Consider the following 10864-nt stretch of genomic DNA (forward strand, 5'->3'; position numbering starts at 1 on the left):
AGGAAGTGACCATCCCTGGCCCAGGGGCACTAACCATCTGCACGGCAACCCACAGGACAGCCTGGCCATGCAGCTGACCCATCAGGAAACCCGAAGGAACACAGCTTTCAAAATAGAGAAAGAATGCGTAACCAGACAGAGAAGCAAATGAAAAAGTAACTTTCCAACATTCAGAACAGTCCATAGTGAACTAGAACAGCTGACAGACAGCCTTATATGGGCCTTCTCTGCAGCTCAGGCCCTGGCAGAGTCAGCCTGTCAGCAGTATTCCTAATCCCAAGCTGCAAACATGCTGGGGAACTTCGTTTCCTTGGTCTCAGGCCAGCAGCCCTTCTTAACTCCTTGGTGTCCTCCCAGAACATAGCCGCTGAATGAGGGCACGGGGTGAGGGGGCAGCAAGCCAGAAGCCGGGGACATCCACACTCCCAGGGACCGTTTCCCTTTTATGATGCTGTGCCTGATGACTTCCAGGACACAGCGTGGCTGCAGTCAGCTGACTTCCCCGTTTCCAGCTTGTGACCTGGGGCCACTTTGTTTGGTTGCTCTGTGCCTCGTCTCCCCTGTCCTGAGACCGGCAGGGTATACACGCCCGCACCTCGCGGGGGCAGAGAACTCTGAGCTTGGCAGATGGGGTTCACGGCGGTGCTCATTAATGAGCATGGTCACCAGTGGGATGGAAAGGGACCAAGAGAGCCGTTGGGAGCAGAGTTGGGGTTCCTGGGAACCCTGATTATGTTCAAGGGAGATGATAAACCGTTCTAAGCAAGTGGAGGCCAGAAGCTGTGCTGGGTTTTGTTCTCCACACAAACAGGTGTGGTGAGTGCATATTGCAAGATGGGGTTGAGGTGGTGACAGGAGTCTGGTGTGTCTGTCCTCTCCCCAGCCAAAGCCGGGGGCCTGATAAACAGGTGAAAAAGAATGCCCTATTTCTGGTGTGAAGGACACCCTGGCATCTGCCACTGCTACACCAAGAGCTTTTTTAAAAACTAGCTATAATGTCAGCCTGGCAAAAGCAGAATAAACAGCCCTTAAGCAAATTAATACAGTTATCCTAGAGAAGGTTCCATGACAAATAACATTTTCCATGAGTCACACAGCAAGCCCACAGTCACTTGTTTTGTAAAGGGGAACACTTTGTCATCTGTGATGGCCGGCCTTGCTAACGAGCTCGGGTGGAGGCCAGGAGGAGCTTTGCAAAGGAAATCCCTGGATGGCCCTTTTACCAGCAGCCCACTCCCGTGCGTCCAGGGGGCTGCTTGCAGATGAGCCATCCTATAGCTGCTGCTAAAATCCCCAGAAACAGCTGCCACGGAACTGGAGAGGGTGACGCCGAGACACCCCAGATCAGCAGCTGCTTGAACAAGAGTTAAAACCCACAGTATCCTTTGTCCTAATGTCCTCGTCAGCTAAGCCCAAGAATGAAGATTTCATGTGAACTGAGGCTCATTGGGAGGATGCTCTCTCTCTCTCTGTCCCTCTCTGTCCCTCTCTCTGCCTGTCTGCCCCAGAAATGCTGTTTTCTGTCACAGCTCCCTAATGCTGCTCAGCCAACTCCCCGACTTCTGCCAGGGTCTCTGGGCTTCCCAGCTGGGATCTGGACTTAGAGAAAACATGTCTGTCTGTTCATTCCCACTCAGTACATTCCATGTGCTTATAAATCCTTTTGATCTCCTAATACCCCCTCTTTACTCAGCCCCTGCTATGGAGCTCAAAAGAGTGACTCATCCCTCGTTGTCTTGTCCCAGTAAGATGGGAAGAAACTGGGGCCGGGTCAGTACCTTGACATGCTGGTGTCCTGTGTCAGAGCCCTCCCCGCAGCACCCAGGCGTGAGGCCCACAGTACTGGACTGCCTGGGAGGATGGGACTTGACTCGAGGACAGGCTGCATTTGTCCCCTTGCCCAGTCTGGGCCAGGCATGCACGGGAACAATACCCATATTCATACAACATAGGGGTTTGCCAGTCAACCCACGTGACTTGACATCACGACAGGTGGAGGGGGAGGGGGGGAGAGACACAAATGCTCCCTTGTGTGCATTCTGCTCGATGCCACCCATGAGCTTCAGCTGCAGGCAGACTGCACAGTGTGGTGCATGCAAAGCCTCAACCCCATATTAGGGGTACAGATGTGGGACAGTGAAGTCACGAACACCTGTGGAGGGTTCTCACTGCAGTAGCCTGTTGTGTATTGTATAAGAATATCATAGATTATTTCACTTTCAGCCCCTACTTCAAGAAAGTTGCCCTGGTCCCAGTTAGCAGGAGGGATCAGCAAGTACATAGAAATTCATCACTGTGATTATTAATAATTATCACCCTTCCTTTGCATTCTTAAGATTAACGGTAGTGCCCTGGCCTGTTTGGCTCAGAGGTTAAACCGTCGGCCCATGGACCAGAGTCATGGTTTGATTCTGGTGAAGGGCACATACCCTTGTCGGGGTCATGCAGGAGGCAGGCAATCGATGTGTCTCTCTTACATTGATGTTTCTCTCTCTCTCTCTCCCCCTCTCTCCCTCTCTCCCCCCCACACACCCCACTTTTTCTGAAGATAAATGGAAAAATATCCTCGCCCTGGCCGGTTTGGCTCAGCGGTTAGAGCATCGGCCTGTGGTCCAGAGAGACCCGGGTTCGGTTCCCGCTAAGGGCACGTACTTCGGTTGCAGTTTGTCCCCGGCCCTGGATGGTCGTGCGGGTGGCAGCCACTCGATGTGTCCCTTCACGTCGATGTTTCTCTCTCTCTCTCTCCTTTCCTCTCTCTCCCTCCCACTCTATCTGTACAAAAAATGGAAAAATATCCTCGGGTGAGGATAAAAAAATATATATATATATCCTCAAGTGAGGATTGTTGTTTTTTTTAAGTTATACAATATGATGATTTAATAGACTTATATCTTGTGAAACTATTACTACAGTGGGGATAGTTAAATACTCAGGTGAGGATTTTTTATTTTAATTAAAAAGAAAAAAAGAGCCCTGGCCGGTTTGGCTCAGCGGTTAGAGCGTCGGCCTACGGTCCGGAGAGACCCGGGTTCGGTTCACGTACTTCGGTTGCAGTTTGTCCCTGGCCCTGGTTGGTCATGCGGGTGGCAGCCACTCGATGTGTCCCTTCACGTCGATGTTTCTCTCTCTCTCCCTCCCACTCTATCTGTACAAAAAATGGAAAAGTATCCTCGGGTGAGGATAAAAAAAAAAAAAAAGAAAAGAAAAAAAGATAGCCCTGGCCGGTTTGGCTCAGCGGTTGGACCGTCAACCTGCGGTACAGAGAGACCCGGGTTCGGTTCCCGCTAAGGGCGCGTACCTCGGATGCAGTTTGTCCCTGGCCCTGGTTGGTCGTGCGGGTGGCAGCCACTTGATGTGTCAATTCACATCAATGTTTCTCTCTCTCTCTCTCTTCCTCTCTCTCCCTCCTGCTCTATCTGAACAAAAAATGGAAAAATGTCCTCGAGTGAGGATAAAAAAAAAAAAAAGATTAACAGTAGCTCATGTTTGTTATGCACATTTTGTTTTGGTTTGTGTTTGTTTTAATTTTAATCTTCACCGGAGGATATTTTTCCATTTTTGTTCAGATAGAACAGGAGGGAGAAAAAAGGAGAAAAAGAGAAACATCGATGTGATAGAGCCACATTGACTGGTTGCCTTCTGCAAAACCCAACGAGGGCTGGGGACAAACCACAACCGAGGTACGTGTCCTTGACCAGATTCGAATCCGCAACTCATTGGTCCACAGGCCGACGCTCTAACCACTGAACAAAACCGGCCAGAACTGTTATGCACATTTTGATTACATGTCACTTAATACTCACAACAACCTCGTGGTGGACATTAAGACAGGAGACCCAGGACTTCTCTGCCTGTTTTTCCATGGGGCCTGCACGTGGGGATGCCACGTGAGGAGGTAGTCCCTGCAAAACAGCTGTGGCTTCTCCAGAATATAACTGCATGGTGGGCCCCTCTGGGCATTCCCTGGGGTGACTAGGGCTCGTGTGCTCCACTGTGTCCCCTGCCCCAGGAACGTGCATTGCATTGGGCACCGACAGAAATTGTAGAAGTCGCTGCCCCTCTCCACTGGTCACTAAAAGGAGGGCCTAGAAACAGTGTCACTCACCCCTCCCCTTTAACAAGAGGATCGATCCTTTTCGCCCTTAACCTAGAGTAACCGAATGGCAACTGGAAGATCCCTTTAGTATACTATAAGGGAGGGATCTTTTTTATCTTCTAGCAGCCAACCTCTCATCTTATTGATAAGGAAGTGGAAGCCAGGAGAGGGAAAATGTCTTACCCAAGATCACACAGAGTTGGGACCGAATCAAGGGCCTCCTGACACCAGGCCTGTCTTCTCTGCACTAGAGCCAGCTACTCTGCCTTTGCCAACACGTGCCCTTGGGTGTTAACGGACTGCGCATGCCTCACCGCCACCCACGGCAGGGCGGGAGGCCTGGTCCCTTTGGGAAGCAGGCAGAGCTGGCCGCCTGAGTGTTCAAGTCCCTGCCGAGAGCTTGTTCTGACAGTCTCTTCTGGCAGGAGAGACCAGCCGGAGGCTCAGCAGAGTCCCAGGAATTCGCCCCGAGTCTGCAGGGTCTGTTTTAATAGCGTGAGAGGATTCATCTAGCTGGAAACAGGTGACAGACTAGACCAGTTTGTGTCCTGAGTAGAATCTGGTGTTTCCCAAGGATATTCTTTGTCCCAGTTAAGGGGTAATAGGCACCCTCCAGGAGGGGTAAGGTAGGAATGAGGATTCCATGGGATGAGGTCCTAGAAGAGAGATGGTGGGAAGGAGGAGAACTAGGTGGAGGGGCTGTTTTTCAGGAGGAGGCACTTCTTCCCTGAGCTTGGGACAAAAGGGATGGAGGGCAGCATAGTCAGGGAAAAAGGAACTGCAGGAATAGCTGGGCCTCCACACCGGTGTCTCCATGCCTTGTCCTCTGTCCTCTCCCCTCAGGAGTTTACATTCTGATCGGAGCCGGTGCCCTCATGATGCTGGTGGGTTTCCTGGGCTGCTGTGGGGCTGTGCAGGAGTCCCAGTGCATGCTGGGATTGGTGAGTATCCCTTCTGTGTCCCCCACACCCACTCTGGGGCCCCGGCCCCAAGATCCCATAGAACAGATAGGGTGGGACGGGGTGAACAGGGAACCCCAAGGCGCCCCCGGGGTCCCAGCCTCCTAGCCAGGCAGCGTCTTGTCCTCTTGCCCTCTGGAGTCCCTCAGGTGACTAAATGCCAGGACTTTGTTGCTCCTTTCTCAAGGGCACCATTTGCTTTTTCCCCTGAATCCACAGGTACCTTTGCCTTCTCTTGTTCCAAAATGTTGTTACAATTTTCCTCCAATCTCTGTGGTTTTGTGAGTGAGCAATGGTGTTTTATCCCCGACTGACTCCTAATGAACTCCTTAGACGTTCCAGTTCTGGGGCCAGCTGTGCCCGCTCCGTCCCTGCAGCTTCTGTTCCTCACCCGGGCTGAACTCGTACAGTTCTGTGAATGTCCTCATCTGTGTCCCCAGAGGGTTGTCATTCTTCCTTGTTCTCCAGATCGCCCTCTGATTTTCCTGGCTAGGAGTGTCCCTCACCCCGCCCCCTTTTTGCCTTCTAGTTCTTTGTCTTCCTCTTGGTGATATTTGCCCTTGAAATAGCTGCGGCCGTCTGGGGATATTCGCACAAGGACGAGGTAGGTATTTTCCGTAAGATCCTTGGGCCCTGCAGTGCTGTGAGTTTGGAAGTTTGGGAGGGAGGATGATGAGGGTGGAAGGGGGTCCTGGCTGGCCACTTTGGTCAGCTTGCACCCTGACTCTTATTTTACTACGTTCCCACACGCCCCTCAGAACGTGGGCTTCCCCAGGGCAGGGAACGTGAGCGTTTATACTGCCCTGGGCGGGTATTGTGCCAACCACTGCTTTGTGCCAGCCACTGTTTCCAGTTCCCCGACAGCGCGGGCACAGAGCAGGTGTCCGGGAAATAGTCATCGTCTGTGTGTCTGCACATGCATGCCCCACCTCAGCAGCTTCCCAGCCCCTCTGGAAAGACAGCCTAGGAAAACATGGCTGTCTGGGCTGGATGCCCTCGCCTCCTTCACCGTGCCTATAAATATAGTCAAGTGCTGTCCTCGCTTTCAGCACCTTTGCCACCTAGTGTGGCAGAAAGACAGACATGCGATAAGTGTCATAGAAGTCACTTAGATCCAAAAGTCCCATGGGCTTTGAAAGGGTGGGGTAGGGAAGGGGAATCTCTGGCTTCATGGAGAAGAGGGTGTTGACCTAAATCTTGAATGAGAGAGAAGATTTCAGGAGGCAAGTTGGTGGGAGACAGGGTACTTGCCCGCAAAGAAAGGGTCTGAGCACAGCTGAGCGTGGGCTCCACGGGGAGACCAAAGAGTTATGGGCCAGAACGGGCCACATCAGAACAGTGTTTTAGGAAGGAGGCTGTGTTGTCATGTTAAGCAAGAGGGAGGAAAAAAGAGAGACACTAGATGCAGGAACCCCGTGTGTGTGTGTGTGTGTGTGTGTGTGTGTGTGTGTGTCTGTTTGTTTATTTTTAAAGAAAAAGAATGATTGAATTATTCAGATGATAGAAGCTGCAGACATGGAAATAGGAAGGGATAATTATGAAAAATACTGAAGGGGAAATGCTGGATGAAGATCAGTTTATTGATGTTGTGGGAGTTGGGGGGGACCAAAAAACAGGCATCCGTTAAATTGGGATGCACCCAGTTACAGGAAGATAATAATATATCATTTATTTTATAATAGCTAATATGTATTCCAAAATTACTTTGTACCAGACACTGTGCTAAGGGCTGATCCTGCAATGTCCCATTGAAATGTTCACATTAATCTCTCCGGTAGGGATTAATATCATTTCCACCTAAATATGCAGAAAGTGGTGTGCAGAGGGGTTATTAACCTGCTGCAAGTCACACCGCCTCTGAGTGAAGAAAAGCAGCTGGAAGCCTGAGGAAATAGCCAGACCAGGAGTAGGGTGTTTGTGTTTATAGACTGAGGACACTCCATGTTGTGCATGGATAGAAGGGAAGGAGCCGGGTGGGGCTGAAGGGACCAACCGTAGGGGCAGAAGAAGGGAAAAGGGCAGGAGCAGGTGCCTAGAGCACGTGGGACAAAAGCGATGCCCCAGAGACCCCGAGAGAGGGGCCATCTGCTCGGTAACGTTTTCCGAGCAGGGGGATTTGTGGGCTGAGTGTGAAGAAGATGGAACAGGTGACATTTGTCCTGCTGCTCTCTCATCTATCTGTCCATCACAGGTGATTAAGGAACTCCAGGAATTTTACACGGACACCTACAGCAAGCTGAAATCCAAGGATGAGCCCCAGCGGGAAACGCTGAAAGCCATCCACTACGCGGTACGTTGTCTTTGCAGACTCCTACGGTCCCCAGAGCACGTGCGCCCGGGTGCTTACTGCACCGGACCGGTGCGTCCTAATCCAATCATTTTTTAAATTTGTTTCTCTTGCCCCCACCCCTGCCCTTTTCTCTGCAGTTGAATTGTTGTGGTGTGGTTGGGGGAGTGGAACAATTCATCTTGGACATCTGCCCCCAAAAGGATATACTCACAAGCATCACAGTGAAGGTAAACTTGAAGAGCAAGACTTGTGCGCCCCTGCCCACTTGCTCTGGGCAAATCCCACAAGGGTAGAAGTGAAGCCTACCCTCTCATTCCGGGAGGACAGGCATCCAAGCGTTTCATAAATATCTCTGCCACCTGTAAGATCCCAGGGCGACCACCTCATTTCTCCCCTGCCCTGGCGCCTCTGTGTCCTCAAGGGCAGCAAAACAAAGCCAGACAGGGAGATGGCAAAGTGTTCTAGCCTCCTGCAGTGATTTGGTGCCTGGAACTGCCCTTTGCTGCCCCACGATCTGCCTCCCACGGCACTCAAGGCATCAAGGACAGGGGTGTGCTGAGCCCTGGACATCTGCTTTGTAAATGGCTGAAGATTGTAAAGTAGAGCGAATGTCCAAACTTCAGATAAGAAATAGACCCAGCCCTGGCCGGTCTGGCTCAGCGGTTAGAGTGTTAGCCCTCTGTCCAGAGAAACCCGGGTTCAGTTCCCGTTAAGGGCACGAACCTCCGTTGCAGTTTGTCCCTGGACCCGGTTGGGGTCGTGTGGATGGCAACCACTCGATGTGTCTCTCTTGCATCGATGTTTGTCTCTCTCTTCATCCCTCTCTCCCTCCCACTCTATCTGAGGATGAATGCAAAAATGTCCTCAGGTGAGGATTAAAAAAAAAAAAAAATAGACCCAAAGCAGGGGCTTACCCCTCTTTCTTCCATGATGTCTTACCCAAATATTTGGGAACCACCTCCTATAGCTCTGTTGGTTCTCCTTTCTATCCACCAACCAAGACACCTGAATACTCCTGTCCGCTCCCCTTTCTCTGGAGCCACCAATGCTGTGGGTGAGAGTGGGTGCATGGGAGGAAGGAGGTGTGCCCAGAGCAAGGGTTGTGTGTGACCATGATCTTGGTTTGCCCCCTAAGCCCTGCCCTGAGGCCATCAAAGAGGTCTTCCACAACAAGTTCCACATCATCGGCGCAGTGGGCATCGGGATTGCCGTGGTGATGGTGAGTGTCCTGGACATTGGGGGGAGGTTGGGGAATGGTCCTCTTCGTAGTTAACATTGACTGATTAAGGGCATGCTCTGGGCCAAGCACTGTGTTAAGTGCTACACGTTTATCAACTGATTGAATCCTCACCATTCCTGTGAGGTGGGAACTCTTAGCATTCCCATTTTAGAGACTAGGGAACGCAGAGGTTAAGTTGATCAAAGTGTCTGAGCTCGTGAGTGAAGCATCTGGGATTTGAATTCAGGGTGTCTCCAGAATCGTTCTCTTAACCATTAAGGTTCAGGGGGAAATGTCAGGTGCTGCCAATGCTGCTGGTCAACAGACCATGCATGGATGTAGGACCATGCGAGGACCTGGATCACCCCAGACCTGGGATAATCTTCAAAACATGATTTCATTGTGAACCTGCTCTTCCTTTTCCCAAAAAAGTAGTTCAATAAAAACTACCAGGGTAGACAAGCAGGAGGAAGCCTGAAAGCATCAAATAATCTACTCTCTAGTAATCAGCTCCCAGAAACCATCAGGGTCCACAGGGTTCCCTGGGGTCTCCCCTTCTCTCCCCGGGAGGGAGTGATGAGGACACGGCCCTCCTCTGCCCCTCACAAGACTGCCCCAAAAGAGAGAATCGCTCCCGTTCTCAGTGGTTATTTGTACCTCTCATCTGCACCTAAGACAAGCTTTGAGTAGCTTTCAGTATAAGAGAACAACCTTTTAAAATAGAGTATAAAACACGCAAATACACAAAGGTGGAAGCGAAAGTTCAAGCCTGTGTGGACTATTGGAATATCTGAATTTGAGCATTCAGTTCAGCTCTGAGTTTGTCTCACCCTGAAAGTTCTCCAGGAGCTGCTTACACAGCCTGCATTAGCAAGTGTCTGCAGACTCTGAGTCGCGCCAGTCCATGATCCCTCTCATTATCTAGCCTACGACTCTCCTGCTTTGACATTTAACTCATTTGGCCTCCAGGTCACCATCTCCTGGTCCTTTGTCTTGGCCTGAATGTCTCATGTCTTTCCCTCCGCAAAGCCATCCTGTTCCTCCTTATCTTCCAGATATTTGGCATGATCTTCAGTATGATCCTGTGCTGTGCTATCCGCAGGAACCGAGAGATGGTCTAGAGTCAGCTTGCACTCCTGAGCAGGAAAGTTTACCCCTGAAGACTGTTGGTTATTTTCCTGGGGTTTTATTTTTGTTGTTTTTTGTTGTTATTGTTTTCTTTTTGCCACTAACTTTTAGTATTCATTCTGCATTTCTAAACAAGAAAAAAAGTTATTCTGTGTTTATCTTTTTAACGCTTTGTTCAATATTGATAGTTGAGAGATTGAGGGATTTGGTTTGCGTTGCTTTAAACATTTTGGTTGTTTGTTTTTGCTTATTATGTTAGGCAGAAATCCTGCAATGAAAGGTACTATATTTGCTAGACTCTAGACAAAAGATACTGTACATAAAGAGAATTTTTTTTGTCTTTAAATAGATTTTTTTAAATGTCTGTCAAATTTAATCAGATTGTAACTTATCTTGAAAACAATTTGATACATAATAAAAGATTATGACAATATCCTGGCCTGGTTTTGGAGGTTTTTGGCTTCCTTTATTTATTTTTTTTTTTTAGAGCTATGTATTTCTCAGATGTCTTTCAACTGCTGTTTATATGAGAAGTAGGTTGGAAGGTTGGTCTTCCTACATTACTAATGAAGAAATCAAGGTATGGAGAGATGAAGGGGTTCTGATCCAAGGTCACACGATTGTTAATAGAGCACCACCCAGGACTCTTGCAGGGGCATGTCGTGTCCTGGGGATACAGCAGTAAATGTGAGCTCCCTGGTGGCAGGGACTTTATTTTATTCACTGCTGTGCTCCCAGCACTTAGCACCTAGTGTCTGGTGCATAATAACTGTTCAGTGTTTGTTATCAATTAATATGTTGCTTAATAAATGAGTATGTACCCATCAGGGTTTAATCCGAGAAGCAGAATATTAAATGTTATGGAGAGAAAGAGAGAGTTTGTTACGAGGATTTGACCTTATGCAATCATTGGAGCTGCCTAAGCAGTCTCTGTAAGTCGCTGAGCCTGAAGCTCACAGGGCAGACTGGAAGGACAGACAGATGCAAATTGGGGGAGGGAGGGCAAGAACGAGCTGGAACTCACAAGCACAAGCCCATGAAGACCCACAAATCTGTTTTTGCTCCTCCGAAGGTGGAGGTATGGGTCCTGCAGAGACTGGGAACCTATGTAGTATAGCTAAGCACAGGTTGACCAGGAGCTGGAGAAGCTGAAGTGAGCCCCCAAAAAGTAA

The 10864-nt window shown here is 49.7% G+C and overlaps 1 protein-coding gene across 1 annotated transcript in view; it reads left to right on the forward strand.

Moving 5' to 3' along the window:
- The window catches only part of CD9 (CD9 molecule), a 33778-nt gene extending 23651 nt beyond the window's left edge, over positions 1 to 10127 (forward strand). Inside the window, exons 3-8 of the mRNA XM_036252956.1 lie at positions 4940 to 5037; positions 5585 to 5659; positions 7247 to 7345; positions 7483 to 7572; positions 8481 to 8564; positions 9620 to 10127. Coding sequence (XP_036108849.1) covers positions 4940 to 5037; positions 5585 to 5659; positions 7247 to 7345; positions 7483 to 7572; positions 8481 to 8564; positions 9620 to 9685 — 512 coding nt within the window. The 3' untranslated portion in view covers positions 9686 to 10127. The remainder of the gene's footprint in view (positions 1 to 4939; positions 5038 to 5584; positions 5660 to 7246; positions 7346 to 7482; positions 7573 to 8480; positions 8565 to 9619) is intronic.
- The last annotated feature ends 737 nt before the right edge of the window (positions 10128 to 10864 follow it).

The sequence above is a fragment of the Molossus molossus genome, unplaced genomic scaffold, assembly GCF_014108415.1.
Source record: "Molossus molossus isolate mMolMol1 unplaced genomic scaffold, mMolMol1.p scaffold_m16_p_10, whole genome shotgun sequence".
Classification (NCBI taxonomy): Eukaryota; Metazoa; Chordata; class Mammalia; order Chiroptera; family Molossidae; genus Molossus; species Molossus molossus.